This window comes from Borostomias antarcticus (assembly GCF_949987555.1).
Source record: "Borostomias antarcticus genome assembly, chromosome: 23".
Lineage (NCBI taxonomy): Eukaryota > Metazoa > Chordata > Actinopteri > Stomiiformes > Stomiidae > Borostomias > Borostomias antarcticus.
In genome coordinates this window covers 9,200,172-9,218,673 of record NC_140256.1, presented here as the reverse complement: position 1 = coordinate 9,218,673, position 18,502 = coordinate 9,200,172, and the positions used below count along the sequence as shown (strand labels likewise).

Genomic DNA, 18,502 nt, shown 5'->3' with positions numbered 1-18,502 from the left:
AACAATAGCCAAGTTAATATGACGCAGATTTGAGAATTATGTTTGACACACATGCATTTGAATTGTCTGTTCTGTACAGTAATTATTAGGGAGGACATGTCCTCTATAGAACATTGACAAACGGGATTAGCCATGTGCTAGCCAGCACAAACAACTCTGTTATAGTTATGTAAATAAATAAATTCCTAACAGTTCCTTACAGTTCTTATAATATTATCCAATATTCTTATATAATATTTTACAGTTCTTTATAAGATTTCTAAAATCTCCCATTTTCTGACATTCTCTTGGCCTATCTAGACCTTACGACAGTTTGGAACTTCCATAGGGGTAGCACGTTTTGTTATCTCTGTAGCCTGGTGGGATAAGTTTTCGCCACAGGACAAAGGGAATAGGCATACGAAGGAAACATCCAGTAATATGTGAATGTACGGTCGAAGCAAATCGAGTGCACCCACAGACACATCCAAAGACCTCCCCTAAATGTTGCTATTGGCTAGCGAGTGTGTCAATCCAGGGTGCTGCTAGGTTGCGCCGTCGAGTCGTTCCAGTACAACTATCAGTATCACCTACACTGTACAGCGGCGAAACACATCAATGGTGGAGTACACGAACGAGTCCATTCAGGGAAAGGTCTGAGGCAGACCATTTTAGGGCTTTACATGGAGAGCTGAAATTAAGTATGCGATTAACGTCCTTAATGATGTACATATCTCCGACTTTGAAATTTATTTTGTACATTGGCCTGACGTTATATATTGGATTTTCTGAAGCTGCACCTCGCGTCAACACAGACGATGCGTCGCCTATCTCCGGGAAGCTTCGCTCAGCCTCCGAGACTTTGGAGTCCTCTTACACCACCATGCCTAACCGCTTACCTGAGGACAGGTCTGGCCCTCTGACGGGGGTCACACATTCTCCCACCATTGTTTCTACAAGCAAAACGAAACAAGGCTCTACATCCGCAACGACCTTTAAGCCACCGACTACGGACCCTACCACTCCAAGCGTAGCATTTATATCAACCACGAAAGAACAAATAACAGCTTTGGGCTCAAGAATATCTAGCTCTACTAGCAAAAGATCCACTGACAAAATGTTGCAGACCATGGTCTCCATGGTTTCTCAGCGTACGACAAATGATGCATGGCCTGCAGATAGCATCGATACGCCGATTACATCAACCGAGAATAGTCAAGGTTAGTGCTTTCATGGTAGAATAAAAGACAAATGTATAAAAATGTATGCATTATTTGGTCTATCCTCAGACCACACCTATAACTGCCATGGGTTCTACCTGTATGACGATGGGATAAATGTTTTTGTTGTTTTTTTTAATCACCATAACACTCACACATATGCTTTCAAACTGTATCAATGCCAACATGTTATATAGTTGATGTAGGCCTAGTAAACGACTATTAAAGTTTTAGTTAGTGCTGTCCGCACTGTTGTTTTGGTGCAGGGAATATGCGGCCGAAAAATCTTGACAGATTGCAACAATGGATGGCTGTCATGGACGGCTATCCTTGCAAAATGTTCCCTCATAATATCACGCCAGTTGACACATATTAGCTGCATTGTATACGAATTATATTATTATTGAATGTGGACCGTGATACGAACCATGGTCTCTTATTTTTGCCAACAGGCTACACAATACCCTCTGGGTTTTTATTAGGCTATAGAGTCTGATAGGCTAGGGCCTCATGCAGTGATTTGTTGGGAGGGGGCGGGTGTGATGGTCTATCCTGTTGTTTTGTCTGTTTATCTAACCCCGGGGTCCTTATCTCAATAGTCGTGATGCTCGTTTTTATTCAGGTCTTTTCGTGAGTTTGTTATAGATTATCACAAACGCGTCTGCTTTAATAGCTGTTTGATCCCATTGTGTCTATGAAGCATCCGCAGAGGGTAGGGGGGATATACCGCATCCATCCAAAATGGCCAGTCCAAGAAAACCCAGCGCCTTGCCTCACACGTCTCGGCCCCCGGATAGTCATTTGCATTGATGGGCTCCCTAACAGAGCATCTGCAGAGATGAGCACGTATACGTTTGTATAAAATAACTTTAAAATGGCCACCCTGCTGACTGCCTATCAGACTGGGATAATGTTGCTGCTTATGCTAACAGGTCCATTTGCGAAATTGTGTTTCATCTACACCCTAGTCATAGGTTCCATTGTTCCCCTGTAAAGGTCACTTGGATAACAACATTAACAATTGCCTCACCATGAGTGACAAGCTAAGAGTCCCAGGTGTCATATGCGTAGGGTGATAGGCCCAGGTATGCTTCCTGGTATTTTTCACACACACATCATTATGAAACTAGGTGTGATCAGATTATGAATTATGATTATGTGTGATCAGAATGTTCATAGTAAGTTCCAGTATATTTGTGTGAAAGATATTCTGACTACCTCCACCCCTGTTGTTTTCATATTGATAGCCTAAACAGTGCCATGTAGGGTCTGCCAGAGTCAAGAGAGGCAGAGGAGTCCTATTTCTGCATTGTTGTGATTTGTCTTCAAGTTGCATACCTGCACACCTGAAGTAGGCTACCATACTAGCTAATGCACCTCACTGGAATGAACAGCTGTGGGGAGCATTCATATTTCTTCATTAAGTGTGCTATAAATACTATAAATCATAGATCAAGCTTTGTAGTTGGATTTGATTGGTTAAGGACAAGGCCTAGTCTAATCTGTGTCAAATCAGCTCTTTTATGTTGAATTATTTTTACACTTCCTCCATACATACTGTAAAAGGCGGCTATCTAAAGAGGAAGTATTGAGATGAGAAGTGTGTGTGTGTGGCGGGGAGGGGGGGGGGGGGGGTTAAATTATGCTGCACAAGATCTTAACCAGTCTAGGAGTTGATCTTGGCCGACAGTTCTCCATTGGACATGGCTTCAGTGAACAAGTGGAAAGCTGACAGTCTGCAGGCTTGCATAACCATGCCCTTTCACTGTTACATAAAGCCCCTGTAACAGAAGCCAGAGATGGAGGAGCCTAATGTTTACTGCTACAGAAAATGACATTTAGCCAGCTTTACATTCTGGGGCGGCTGTGGCTCAGGAGGTAGAGCGGGTCGTCCAATGATCGTAGGGTTGGCAGTTCGATTCCTGGCTCCTCCTGTCCACATGCTGAAGCGTCCTTGAAATTGCTCCCAGTGAGCAGGTTAGCACCTTGCATGGCAGCTGCCGCCATAGGTGTGTGAATGGGTGAATGTGAGGCCATTGTAAAGTGCTTTGGATAAAAGCACTAATATAAGTGCAGTCCTTTTACCATTTTCCATGCCAAACAAAATAACCATGATCATTTTGCCATCAAGCACTATCAGGAACGTATGCTGCTGACCAAACTACATCAGACCTAGGCTATCTTAAACAACATGCAAGGAAAGGACATGTATGGATATACTATAACTATAAGTATATCTATATTTATACCAGTATACCCATATTTATAAGCCTACATCATTGACGTGGTAGGTCACCTAGATTTCCAGCTGCATGCTTTTTGAATGCTTCCATATTTCCATATAGCTACAGAGATACTTTACAGTAGATGTATGCCCGAGTACTGCCTTGTCATTCCTGTACAGTAAACGATGCTTCAGCAACCTTTCAATGAAGGGAAGTCTGGAATTTCCATGTCATGAGACACTTTGAGCCGCAGTGTCTCAGAATGAAACCGCAACGGTCTGGCTACCCTGCCCCCCTCTCTCTCCTCTTTCCTTCTCACTGGTATTCAGGAGAGAGCGGTGGATGGGCAGAAACCTCCCAACGGTTGCTCACCATCCCTAACCTGAGCTCAAATGAATAATAGATACCCACTCAGCAGTCTACAGGGTCAGCCACATGTCTGGCGCATTCACAGATCTCTTTTTACAATGCATGGCTCAAACATTGTGTTTTTGTGTGCGCATACACATCACGCATAGAATATATCGTCAGTGTCTGATGTTGAATACAACCTCTTGCTCCCCTCCCCTCTTATCTGTCTATCCAGAAGTTCGGTGTAACTGCAGCAGTGAGGGGGTTCTGGACCCGGATGACTGTGACCAGAGTACAGGCCAGTGTTCCTGCATGTCGGGGTACACCGGGCCGCAGTGTGAGGACTGTGAGGAGGGCTACTTCACCAACGGCACCACTGGCTGCCTGTCCTGCAGCTGCGACTCCTTCGGGGCCGTCGACCACCTCTGTGACAGGCGAGAGCATTCATATACTCCAAATGCCAACATTTGAAACGCCCTACAAGGAAATTAGTATGATATTGTGACATTACATTACAGTCATTTAGCTGACACTTTTATCCAAAGCAACTTACAATAATTGTATTTAGCGTAGGAAAAGTCAGTGTACTACTAATTGCCAGAACTCGCAAGCAGACTAAGAGCATAATCTAGTGCTGAAGGCAAAGTGAAGAATAGCAAACTACAAATACAATAGGGAGGATCCTGGTAGTACTTCTTGATGAGGTGAGTTTTGAGCCTGTGGCGAAAGATGGGCAGTGACTCTGCTGTCCTAGCATCAGTGGGAAGTTCATTCCACCACTGTGGGGCCAGGACAGAGAAGAGCCGTGACCGGGTCAATCGACTGCGGGGCCTTGGAGTGAGGTAGCAGAGTGTAGTGGTCGGGAGAGTGTATACAGCTTGACCATGGCCTGGAGGTTGGAGGGAGCTGTTCCATTCACCATCACATCCGCAAATGGCTATGCAAATGCTGAGCATGTACGTAGGTACGGGTGTGAGATTTAAATAAAGGATATTATATAAAATAAGGATGTTGCGGTGTTCGCCTGCTAGCTCCCAACATTGTTTTTCTTATCATCGCTGAGTGATTTTCAATCAATCAATCAAAGCTTTATTTGTATAGCGCATTTCATACCCAGAGGCAACACAATGCGCTTTACAGAGAACAAGGGAGGTGGGCATACGACCCACTGTCTACATATTCCAGATTTTGTGGAGTTGTTGCCCGCTACATCTGATTCACTAACCTGGCCTGTGAGCCCATCACCCCTGGCGACCCTGTGGAGACAACAGGGTCTTTCAACCTCACTTGGTCTGAGCCAAAACACACACAAACCATAGTAGGCACATTGCTGCATGGCAGTAGAAGTGTGACTTGGAGAGAGGCAGCGTGTGTGTTGGGTTAGGAACGTGGTAAAAATAGCTGTCGTATTTTTTGCTTCCAACCATTGAAAGGAATGTGACTGGTCAAAAAGCCAAGGGAATATCCATGAAGTATTTCAGAGTTGTTGGGACATGCCGGCGAGAAGGGACGCAATTCTCTGGAATGTAAAAAAGTCAAACCCAGATGCAGATGGTGTTTTTCAGTCTGAAGAAAGGAATGACTGTCCCCCTGTAACACTTATATCATTGCATTGTTGTCCAGTTATGTAATGATATACAGTAATACTGTGATTATTGTAAGACTCGCATGGAGTGGGTGAAGAAGGCTAGGAGGCTTCACACACCTTCTCAGATGGTCTGAGCCTACCTTGAACAGTGCTAGCCAAGCTAGCGTAGCCCAGCTTATCTCTCCCAGCAAGTAATCGCTAAACACAGAACACAGATAAGCCAGCTTTCAGACCCCCCAGCCTGGCGGTTGAAGGGATGTCTTTTATTGAGTGATGCAGCATGAAGCCTCTGTATTGTGCTAATGGCCGCATGTATCTTAAACATTGATGCGGTAATATCTCAATCTCAATGTGACATTAAGTTCTATATTGCAACCACAGAAAAAGAGTGGGATTGGATTCACCTAATGTGGATACGAATCATGGCACACACTGATCCCAGCCTGGAGTCTGTGAGAGGAAGAGGTTGTAATTGGCTTTTCAGACAGCTAGATCTGAGCTGGGATTTAAACTGTTCTTTGCACTTCCTCTAGGACAACCACCACCTCACCACCTCCTGTCATTTTTTTTTTTAACCATACAGCACTCTGTTTCCTTGGGTTTTGGGGAAGGAAGCTCCAGAGACCAAACACTTTTGTTTCTATTGTAGTGTAATAATAGAGCAATTACAATAGTAAGGCTATGTCAACAAGTTAGAGTTAAATGGCAGTAATTTGCTATGGTTCCTTGCATTCTAATGAGTTATGCTCGTAGGGCCACTTCCACTTTGTTCATAGCTAGCACAATATTGTCTTTTTTACTTTTATCATTCAAATAGGGTATATCTATGAATAGTTATCAGGCATTTATCTGTTTGTGTTGTTGATGATGTTCTAACCGTTATTACAGACAGAATACACTTGGCCTCCAGTCTACAGACTGTACTGTCCTCCATGCCTTGTTTTAAATCACTCATCTGTAAAATGCCATTACTGTGTCCTGCTGCGCCTTTACCAAAATAGATCCACAGGGGGCCGAACGCAAACAGGAGACCTGAGCCACGGACCCGGGGTCTGTCAATCAGAACAACAGTAACAGAGCTCGTCTCAGGGCCTCAGGTTGATGATTTGCTCACATGCTGATAATTATTGATAAAGACTCGACCTGTAGCTGTCAGCATGAACTGTGCTCTGATAATGACTCAGTGCTCATTAGGTTGACTACAGTAGGTTCTAATGTGCTCGTTGTTAGTCATCAGGAAACGACTAAACAAGTACAAACTTGCTGAATTCCTGTTCCTCCCCTCTCAGGTCATATGATCTCAGGTCATCACCCTGTAACTATTTGGGCCTTCGTATAGGTGCCTACAGCTAAAAGCTCTTAATTCTTTCCTGAGCAAGTCTGACACAAGTGGCTGAACCACATAATTGGAAACTGAGAAGGGGCCCCTCCTCTCCTACTGTATCATGCGTAGAATGAGAGTTGTGTAACTGACAGGAGGAAGTCTGAATAAAATGAGACTGCTCGAGTCAATGGAAAAGCTAGCTGTTGCTAAGGGACAGTGAAAGCTGTACAGGCGTTGGAGGAGGTTTCATACTATTGTAGAATAGCAACGTTTACTGAAAATGACCTTTAGGCCAATATTACATGGCATCACACTGTCGTCTAATAGCAGATCCCCTGTCAGTATTTTATCAAACAGTGGTCTGGCTTAAATCACTTCCTTCAGCCATAACAGTTATATAAATAGTTTTATATGGGTCAATCCTTTGGGGCATGTTTCAAAGTTGCACATGTAGGCTATTTCTCACCCTTCAGCCACAGTCTGTAATGAAATATTGATCTGGATGCAGATGTTTCCGCCTGGTCCCATCACTGTCCCATTCAGTAATCTGACTGGAACGATTGTCTCCCTTTAGAGTTTACGAATTTTTAGTGCAAAGTACCTACAACAACTGCTACTACTGTATAGTGCCTACAATAAAGTGCCTACTACTACTATGTTTTTTCTACAGGGGAATCGGGGATTAGGATATTATTCAAGCACCTGTAACACATTTTCTCAGAGTGCAGCGGCCTCAGGAAAATGCTTCCTCGTGCCCCTAGTACATTCTAAATGTGTTACAGGTGCTTGAATATCCATGGTTCGGAGGGAGCGCTCAGAGTTCAAAGATTTTTTCTCTCCATTTGAGCCCTTGATTGAACGAGAGTGACTGAAGCAGTAAATGGAAACCTGGGGCGCTCACATTCCGTATCTCTCCTCCCGTGTCGGGGGTCACACGCCACCATAAACCATCTTAGCAGACTGCGGGGGGCAACAGAAATGGATGGCATTATAGCATAGCTAAGCCTTGCTTGGAGATATTCACCCATGAGACCTCGCTTATCCTTGAGCACCAGCTAGCCTCTTGATCTTGGATTACAGTGCGGTTGGATCCGCAGGACGCTACGGAGAGCGTGGCGGCGAATCCTGGCAGGGTCGTCACCTGCTACATTCGCGAATCTAAGCGTTCTCTCTGAAACCGAGATGGAGAAACGGAGACAGATTAAGACTGCTGTGAGTTTGGCCCAGTAGATCCGCTCAAGTGCGGGCTGCCCCACACTCACATAAACAGGTTGGCAGCATCCGAGCCAGTATTTACGACAACAGACCCAGTAGGGAGGCTTTATTGGTCTGATGGTTAGAGTTCAGTGGCTGTGCTACGACTGCCAGCGCATTTTGGGTGGTGTTGCATAACCGTCCCGCCATGCGATCCTGAGCCAGACCCGTCTGGATTGGGGCCGGCTCTGGTAAAATGAGAACACTGAGCCAAAATTCCTGACTTCTGCTTCTCTGTGGCTAGGAGGATCTGCTGCCGGAACACGGCTATGTGATCAGCCGGCATCGCCATGGCAGCAGCGCAGCTCAATGGGGTTAAGCCTTGTCGCGATGTAATACTGACCTACTTAATATGCAGCTCTACGGCAGAATGGCTGGGCCCCCACAGCCGTCAGCCTGGCGAAACCCCACCAAAACAATAACAAGCCCCTCCCCCTAACCCCAACCACGGTGGAGACAACACAAATCTGTATCCATGAGGCGTGAACAGGAACCCGGGATTACGTCTGGAGGGACCAGCCTTTCAATAATATCCAGGTCTTAACTGTCTCTAGAGTCCTTAGACTCTACCCCCTTAGCCCTCACAAGCCCTGCTTCATCCCTGTTCTAAACTGCCATGTCTGCGAGGAACTCTCAGGTTCTTCGGACCGTGTAGGTTCTGTCCCCCTCTTAGCCCTTTTCCACCAAAGGAACTCTGGTTCGTGAACCGGTTCGTTTCAAAATTCCTGGAACCTTGGTTCTGTCCAGAGAACGGGCCCGCATTTCGACCAGTTTTGAGCCGAACCGTTGTACATCAGCCCACGCCCATGATGTCGTCACGGTTTGCACTGAAAAACATACTATTTTGTGGTGCCGGTTCAGAACCAGCTTTCGGGTTCCCGAACTCATTTCTTTTTGGTCGAAATGCTCGGAACCATTCAAAATTAGGTTCACGAACCGGCACCGAACCGGTTCCCTCTTGGTGGAAAAGGCCTATATGTGATACTGTAATAAGTCAGGGAATGTATCAGAACAGCTCTCATGCCATGACGAGGATACCAGAGTTGTCCGAGAGAGGCTTGATCCCACAGATGGATGGTAGGCTCCACAGTGTCGTCACAGGTCAGTTCCTGGGTGGCAGTCTGAGAGAGCTATGGGAGAAGTGGGCCACCGATCTGCCATTGCTGTCATCTCATACAACACTGTCATACAACACATGTCCCGGTGAAAACATATTCAAGATTTTCTCACCATCTGCTGTCTTTGGCGAGAATAGAAAATCCTCTTACATCAGAGAGACTGAATCACTGGTACAGTACTGGTGTACTAGCTCCATATTTCCTGTGTGCTTCTTCACCACCAAGAGAGGGGTCAGGAATAGCCATCGTGTATGCAGTGCTATTGATTAAGCAACGGAGAGAAAATAGCTCTCTTGCCTATGTGGTCACCATACTCCTAAGCTGTGATTGGATGGCGTTCTCAGACTAACAGAGTCTTTGCCCTTAAGTGGGGTCAAGGTGAAATGTGCAAAGATGTCAAAGATGAATATAAAACATAAAACATGTATCTAAAAAATAAACTTTGGTATTTTACAAAAAAATAAATAAAATAGTGTGTGGACATGCCGGGCCTACAAACAGTGGCAATAACACTGACAATGTCCATGTCTGTTCCTCTTGAGGACAGCAACTGCGTCGGTCAGAAAATAATGAAACAATCTTCGTCTTGTGCTACATTGAAGTGGCAGTTGAGGCGCTGCCCTCTAGGTGGGTGAAGGACAGAGGGCTATTGTCCACGTCCAAGTGGCTTGCCTGCCGGGGTGGGTTCAACTGTGTGTTGCGGTGAGGGTGCTGGACTGGGGGACCGTCTTACGGTGGCACTGGTGGTGGCATGGGCTGATACCAAGGGGTAAGAGGGCGCGTTCCAAGGGTTGTGTTGGGCAGAAGCCATGGTAGAGGCAAGAGATGCAGTTGACAGCATCATCATCCCAAACAGTTTCTCCTCGTGGACATGCTGTGTCCTCGGTCCTGCGGTTGCACATGGCTTTGGACATGGCCTCCGGGGTTGTTTCAGACTTCTTCTGGCGGAGGTAGGAGGTAGAGCGGATCGTTCAATGATCATAGGGTCGGCGGTTCGAATCCCGGCTCCTCCTGTCAACATGTCCTTGGGCAAGACACTGAACCCCAAATTCCTCCCAGCAGCAGGCTAGCACCTTGCATGGCAGCTGCTGACATGTGTGTGAATGGGTGAATGAGAGCCCATTGTAAAGCTCTTTGGATAAGAGTGCTATATAAATGCAGTCCATTTACTATTTACCATACAGCCAGCTCATTGGGTAGAAAAAGACAGCAGCACTAAGCAGTGCTAAGTTTCTCAACCTACTACTCAGTGAAACTGACAAAAGCAGACTAAACCTATAAACCGAGACACAAATTATATTTACATATTTTACTACTACTATTATACTCATATACATATTTAGCACATGTGGTATATACTCAGTTACCAGTTTATTTGGAACAGTGAGCTATAACTAATGCAGCAGTGCGATACATCAGTCCTGCAATAAATCTTAGTTTCATGAAGGTTATAATATTCAGCTGTGTTCATTTTGGAGGCTGCAGTTTGTGGTGCAGTTGAATTGTATTGTGTTGTACTGACACGTGTTTCTATTATTTTAAGCACGCCATTTCAATCAGTGAGGCTAAGCTAAATAACAAACACATTTATGTTTAATTCAATACAGTTTAACAGCACCACAAACTCCATCCTCCAAAATGATGAGTACGTACTTCCGCTTGACGCAGTAAGTCAGTGTGGCGCAGGACACATTTGGCATACACCACACTGCTACCTCCTTGGCTCCACTGCGTCATCGTTAACTGTCAGTGTCCATCAACAATCAACAAATGAACCTGGGCGATTCTCTAACGTCGGACGCAGGCATCGGAACGCGGCGCAACGGCTGCAGCTGCTGTCATTAATTACAATGGATTCATTTCCTTAGCGTCTGATGGTTGACGGTTGACGCTGACCGACAGTGGAGCCAAGCCATTAGAATGTGGTCGTACACCTGTACTTAGAGCTGACCACATGTGATCGGATCGCCCAAGACGCATGTTAATGCCAGGTGTGAACAGGGGTGTGAGATGCTCTCCTAGCCACGTCCAGTGTAGTGTAGCAGTGCACTTCCACCCCACTGAGCATTACGATGGGGCCATCTTATTTGCATCAAGAGCAGTGGTATAACAATGCCTCATTTGAATAAGGCCCACGCACACACTCCTGCAGACAGCACTCGCTCTCCGCCCAGAGAGCAACTGGTACTAATTGTCCACAGATGCATTGTATTTATTTTGATATATTTCGGGTGGTGGTAGGGCTTGTTTAGACTGGACCCCCCACTGTGTGTTTCCTTTTGAGAGCCACGGGTAAATCCACAGGATGGTGGGAGTTAGAGAGCATATAGGCTTTAGATGTGCAGGAGAGGCTCTCTCCTCTGCCTCTGTGAATGGATAACTCCCCTCCCAGCCACTGGGGCCTGTCTGATGTATAATTCAGTATCAGCTTGTAGGTTTAGTAGGCTAACCACGCAGCTCAGGAGAAACTGCGGGGTCCCAGGCGAGCGTTGGCATTTTGACTGAACGCATTAGTGAATGAAATCATGTACTAAATTCTGTGGGGTGCTAAAAGGGCTCAAATCTAATTGGATTGAGTGAGCTGAGAGCAAGACCGGATAACCGAGAAGAAAGCACGCCCCAATGAGATCGCTCGTTTGCAGCAGATCGCAATCACCCACAGCTAGATAAACATAATCAACTCCCACGCAACTCTCTGAGCCGTGGTTCAGCTGTTTAAACTGGCAGCCTTTTACTGCAGATCTTGTTTATTACATTTGCCTTTGTCTTACCCACTTCTTGTTTTTTTGGTGATCCCAGAAACCGCCCACTGCACCCTCCTAGGTCAATAGAAGCTGGTTTCCAGCTCTCCGTGACCGTAGGCGGTTTTATGTGAATGAGTGATCGCTACCGATCTTTCATAAGCTCCCCTCTCTTTGTCATTCCGACTGTTCCCTTTCAACACAGCTGGAGATGGGGCTGCGTCTAATGGGCTTGGTCCTTTTGAGCCTCACTGAGAGCTCTCCTGACAGGCTGAATGAGCGACGAGGGTCCCACAGGTACCCCGACCCGCTCGGCTCTCAAGGTCACCGTCTATGATGAGAAAACCTGTCTGGAAGAGGCCCCGCTAGGATAGACTGTTATCATACCCCCCCCCCCCCCCGCCCTCCGGCCCGTTCGCCCTGATCTAGGTCCCTCCCCAACCTTGGACCAGATGTTCTTCCAGAACACTCCGGTCTGTGGCCCCAGAGACCCCACTACAGAACCCGCTGTTCAGCAGCCCTGCCCCCCCCCCCCCCCCACCAAAAAAAAAGCACGCCTAGCATGTTAGCGTAATATGAAAGTTCTAGACGGCTTTGAAGCGCGGAGGGTGGGGGGCGGGCAAAACCCATGCCACGTAACCCGTCTGGACTCTGCTCACCACAGCGAGGAGGCTCTGGTTAACGGGGGCACTGTGTGTGAGTTATTGGGAGCAGATGGGATTGACGGGAGAACTCACTGAAGGGGAACCCGCCAGAGCTCACGCATGGAATCACCAGGGTCGTCTGCTGCACACGGAACGGCGCGGCTAATCCAATTCCACACCAGAGGCCTTTTTAACCCAATAGCACTCTCTCTCTCTCTCTCTCTCTCTCTCTCTCTCTCTCTCTCTCTGTACAGGCCAGGTCCTTTCTCAAGCCCTGCTCGGCCAGAGAGCATTAAGATTATTTGTTTTCGCAAGACTACCGTGTCTGATGTAGGAGGTACTCAAGTATCACACGCCCTCTACTCTCGCTCTCTTCTCAGCTCGGGGACGTGCACGTGCAAGACTGGCGTGTACGGCCCAAAGTGCGACGACTGCCACCCCGGCTTCTTCCGCTTCAGCAGCACGGGCTGCCAGCCCTGCCAGTGCAACAACCACACCAACTACTGCCAAACACAGTCTGGTAAGGAACCACGCATGAACCCCCCCCCACAGCCTGTACCAAGCCCAACCGGCGCGATTACACTTCTACCTAAGGCCCGTACATCAGTCATGAGCGTGGGAGTGTGTGCTGTTCACCTCCCCAGAGTGCAGCTATATGAGAGAGCACTCAAAGCCATTAAGGGGCTGGAGAGTGGATAAAGGTGTGTGTGTGGGTGGCGTCATTTTCAAAACCCATCCGTCTGCCGCCGTGATACGCGGCCAGATGGCACGCGGCAGCCTCTCCCGCCACCATAGGAGGAACGGACGCAGGCCGGATCTAACCCGGCCCAGGGCTGGCGTCCGCCACGGACGCGAGCCCCTCTGCTCGCGGCGCTCTTACATAAGGAGGGACGTTTTGCGAAAGCATCGCCGCTCTCCCGTCTCTAGCCCGGATTAACGTGACGGTGACTCGACACGTTTCTGTGGGAACAGTGGAAAAATAAGCCTATCGTCCTCCCCACTGCGTCATTGTTAGTGATTAGGTAGGCGCAATAGCCAGCGGTGTCCTCTGTGACAGGAAGGGCACAGAGAACACAAAGACAGAAGCGCATATCAAGTAACAGACTCATTGTGCTCGCTTAGCGTATTCCGTCATTCCGTCCGGAGTTCACCACAGTTTCATTTCACCCTCTTCATCTAGGACGTCTTCATCTAGGCTAAGGCAAGCTTCTACTGTATAAAATGGCCCATTAACTGACGCAACCTGGGCTCAAATTCAAACACAGGATAACTCTATTTACCTTTGTAAACATGTTCTTCATGATGTGTTTGAACTGCCTTACGTTTTCGGTGTGGCCAACCACCTTTTCTCAGGGGAAAAACTATTAAGAGCGAAGACATTAACCCAAGTGGTCGTGTTTCCCTCCATTTCCTTTTTGCAGGTTTCTGTGTGAACTGCCTGGACAACACCCAAGGACCCAACTGTGAGGAATGCAAGCCCAAGTTCTACCGCAGCCCCGGTGCGGTAGCAACCGACGCCTGTGTCTCCTGTCCCTGCTCCAACACCTCCTCCACTGGCAGCTGTCACTCTGGTGAGTAGCCAGGCCTCAGAGCCTCAGTCAGTCTGATACTCAGCGATGGTTTCCATTGTTGAAGCCCAGTCAGTCTGGTTCTCACTCCTCTGCTTTGCTTCCCATTATTGCGGTCATGGCCAGAGGGGATGCTTTCAACTGTCACAACAGACACATTGTATAGTGCGCGCAGTCAGGACACTGATATATCAGTTGTGGCAGGTACTTACCTCGAAACTAGAAACCGGCAGTATCTGACTCACCAGAGGGATATTATCGGCTAACTAAGATGTGCAGAACCCTATATCAAAAAAAAAAAAGAAGTGTGTCTGGTCCCATGCAGACAAACAGGCGTTTGATAAGTGTGTTGAGTGAGCGAGCCCGACGTTTGTTTGCTCCCCGTACTGAAGTGACACCTCAGCAGCTCGGGCCTGAGCCCTGGAGTCCCTGTCATTCTCCCTCACCTCCTCCCACCCTCCCCGACGCCACCAATCAGCAGCAGTCGCGGGACTCCTGACGGCTTCCCATTGGCTCCCCAACAGCCTGGCAACAGCCTTGTGAAGAGGGGCTGAGGCTGGTAGTGTTTGCCCAGCCAGGGTAGAGAGGGGGCGAGGGGGGGGGGCGGGGGTGCTCTGCAGCATCACTGTGCATGAGGCAGTGGGGGGGGGGGGTGGGGGGGACAAGGGACACACACCAGACTGAGCTGAGCACAGAACACACACGGGCTCAGCTGGGCCACTTCACAGCAGGTCAGGCAGCAACAGACAGGGGGATGGGCATCGCCCCCCCCCCCCCCCCTTCAGAACGCTACTTAACTGTAGAGGACGCTGTGGCGTGGAAGGAATCACCCCAGATATCCGCCGACAGTCGCCCCCATGAGACGCGAGCTGCCCTTCTAGGTGTGGTCGGCCTGGCTGGGGGAGGACGGCGAGGGGAGCGTTACGGGGGGGGGGCCGTCGAGCGAGACAAGAGACCGGAGACTCAGGCTGGAGGTTGCCCTGACAACGGCGACAAATGAAAGCACCACAATTCAGTGTCGTGTTAAGGACGCGTGAGATGGCTTCCAAACGTGCTGATTTGGCGAAGGGTGTTGTCGGCAAACACCTCGTCATCCCGACAGAGGGAAGAACGAGAGGAAGGGAGGATCGCATCGGTATGTAGAATGTGGGTCACACATATTAAATGATCCGTTCACAGCCTCTCTTCTCATGACGGCTTGACTCAATCATCCTAAGGCTAATAAAACATTGACTTTCCTTTCTCTCTTTTTTCTCTCTGTTGATCTGTCCCTCTCTCTCACTCCCTCTGTCGGTTTGAGCGAGCGAGTGAACTGAGAATGAAAAGCCGGGTTGTTGTCAGTGTGTGGAGGCAGTGCAGTAGGGGAGGATGGGTCAATGAGCAGGTCAGGTTCAGTGCAGAAGTCCTCTGCCTCTGTTCTGTTCTGACTGGATCAGGTTTCCTCCCGTTGATGTAACGCCATATATCTCTCTGCTGGGCCTCAACTCCCACCAGGGGTTAGACGCAGCCAATCAAAAACATCCAGGAGAAAGTTACAAGCAATATCATAAGAGTGTTTTGGATTAAGCTCCGCCCTAGGATATGAATTGTAAGAATTACTCTCATAGGATTTTAATTGTAAAAATGGCTAAATCAAAACGCTACCTAGTACATGATTCAGAGATTACAGATCCTGTGGAGACTCCATTGCTGTACTTGGTGAGAGGATATAAACACCCAAGCTAAAGACAGAGAGAGGTGCATTAACCGCTCAATAAACCGGCGTAAGTGGGAACCCTTTCATTAGTGAAAGTTGCCCACAGGGGAAGCACAGTAAGATAGTTGGTGCTGTCTATGGATTAAGTAAAGGCTTCGTTGTAGTGGCATTATATTACCAAGGAGCAGAGGCTGCAGGAGCAACCAGACCCTTCAGAAAAAAGCCATGTGATGTTAGTAAAGAGTTATGATTCTCTTACAAATGTATAATTCTTCAGAAACAACAGTTTGTGAAAGGCTTATTTATCTCCTGAGCTGAGTCTGTAGTCCACAGAATGTCCCTGGTCCTAATCATTATCATAAATACTGTTGTCCAGTATATTGACTTCAAACTTAGCTTATATGTGTAGGAGCTTCATGAACCTGTTATGGGGTGCTAGCCTCATTCATGTACAATACATTGTGTTTATAACAAGCATGCATATGGTACACTTGAGCCATCTAGTGGCAGAGCATCAGTAGGGTCTCTGTTTGAGGCACAGTACAAAACTGATTGTGTGTCTGTGTGTGTGTGTATGCTTCTGTCTCCAGATTCTGAGGGGTTTCCCGTGTGTGACCAGTGTCTTCCTGGGTACAGTGGCCAGCAATGTGACAGCTGCAGTGCTGGCTTCTACCGTGCTGCCAGTGGCTGTGTGCCCTGTGACTGCAGTGGGAATGCAGACCCTAAAGGTCCTGTCCAGGTCTGCCATCCTGTCACCGGGCACTGTCTGAGCTGCACCAACAACACCACGGGGTCTCACTGCCAGCTGTGTGCCCCGGGCTTCACAGGAGACGCCCGCGCACACAACTGCACGCACCCAGGTCAGGATGAAACCCACAAGAGAAATGTAGTTCTAGAGCTAAACATACCATGTCATAGTTAGTGAGGTTTTTTCCTGTCAGTTATTCACAATAACTTCAAAATAGCCAGTTATGACAGTGGTTAATTAATACTATATCATTATATCCACAAGAAATGAAATCAAACATGTATAGTCTCTGACCGAGGGGAAAAAAAGATGTAGACTGACGCCTTGATATCAACTTAAAGGAGTAGTAAAGGGAAAATGCATGTTTAGCTCTGTTTTAAGGTTACTTATGATCATATACAATGGTTCAGATCAAAACATTGACAAAACTAGCACTTTTGTGAAAGTCTGATAATTGCTCTACCACCGTTTTGGTCATACAATGGATGTGGGTGGGCATCTTGAAAAATCTTTAAAAAACATGTTAAACTCTCGATTTCAAAGACAAGAAACTCACTGAGGTGTTAGTTGGCGTTCTGACATATAATTCGCCATAAAGTAAGATTCTAGTTCATCTGGAAAGGCTTTTTTAAATATTTAGCATAGAACTATTTAGTCGCAGCACATACGTGTGTAAACTTCCGCAAACTAGGTAGCCTAGCAACATAAACAATAACAATAGCTACCGTAAGTAGTTCTGCTTCCTGAATCCCCTCTGCGGATTGATCTACACATCTACAACGGTCGCGTCAATACAAGTCAATGGATTTCATAAAATGATCAATAAAACCCTACAGGATTCATACTTGCGAATTTGATGTCAGAACACCAACGGACACCAATTACCCCCTCGGTGAGCTTCTTGTCTTTGAAATCGAGAGTTTAACATGTTTTTGAATGATTTTTCAAGGTGCCCATCCACATCCAATGACCAAAACGGTGGTAGAGCAACTATCAGACTTTCTCAAAAGTGCTAGTATTGTCAACGTTTTGATCTGAACCATTGTATTGTACCTTCTCTGTAAAGCGCATTGTGTTGCCTCTGGGTATGAAATGCGCTATACAAATAAAGCTTTGATTGATTGATTGATTGATTGATATGATCATAAGTAACCTTAAAACAGGGCTAAACATTCATTTTCCCTTTACTACTCCTTTAACTAGTCGTTATTATTGATTAGTGCAAATTATCATCCGTGATATATTACTTAAATCAGTACATAGTGCAGTAACATTGTTAACTTTTGTTCTTTGTTTTCATTTAGGGGTCATTCCTTTTTTACGGGTCTTTCCTTCTCCAGTGACCAGGACTACAACAGAAGCCCCCAAAACCTCGTCCTCCACGTCAGCTACACCCCCCACCACCATGACCTCCGCCATGCCCACTAGCACTCCATCCTCCATCGCTGCCACCAACTCCACCACCCTGCTGAGTGCAGCCACCACCCAGGCCATGCTGACCAACCTGGGCAGCCCCACGGACAACACCACTTCTACCCTGACCGAGGTCTCCTGGACCCAGTTCAACATCATCGTCCTGGCTGTCATCATCCTGGTGGTGCTGCTGCTCCTGGGCTTTGTGGGGGGAGTCTACACCTACCGCGAATACCAGAACCGCAAGCTTAACGCCCCCTTCTGGACCATAGAGCTGAAGGAGGACAACATCAGCTTCAGCAGCTACCACGACAGCATTCCCAACGCGGACGTGTCGGGCCTGCTGGAAGACGAGGCTAACGAGGTGGCACCCAACGGCCAGCTGGCGCTCACCACACATCCTCCAGGCAACTGCTACAAGGTCTAGCACCCCATAGACTGGACGCTTCACATGACCGGGACATTGTCACATGGATAAAGAAGACTATTCTAAGCTGCTGGACACACCAAACCCAAAGCTCCACATGTAACTACTCATTACCCAGCTCCTCTGTGGCTCTTCAGAACAATTCTGCATTAGGACAGTGAGACCAGATGTTTTCAAGAAAGGGGAGGAATGTCTCTTAGTTTAGT

General features: G+C 47.4%; 1 protein-coding gene across 1 annotated transcript; it reads left to right on the top strand.

Moving 5' to 3' along the window:
• Positions 1–703: 703 nt before the first annotated feature.
• On the top strand, positions 704–18,296 carry LOC311324921 (multiple epidermal growth factor-like domains protein 9; the record flags this gene model as incomplete). Its single annotated transcript, XM_084457518.1, has 7 exons — positions 704–888; positions 1,078–1,199; positions 4,011–4,209; positions 12,825–12,964; positions 13,866–14,015; positions 16,299–16,568; positions 17,761–18,296. 7 exons carry the CDS (start codon positions 704–706, stop codon positions 18,294–18,296), a joined length of 1,602 nt encoding a protein of 533 aa, XP_084313644.1.
• Between the last annotated feature and the right edge of the window lie 206 nt (positions 18,297–18,502).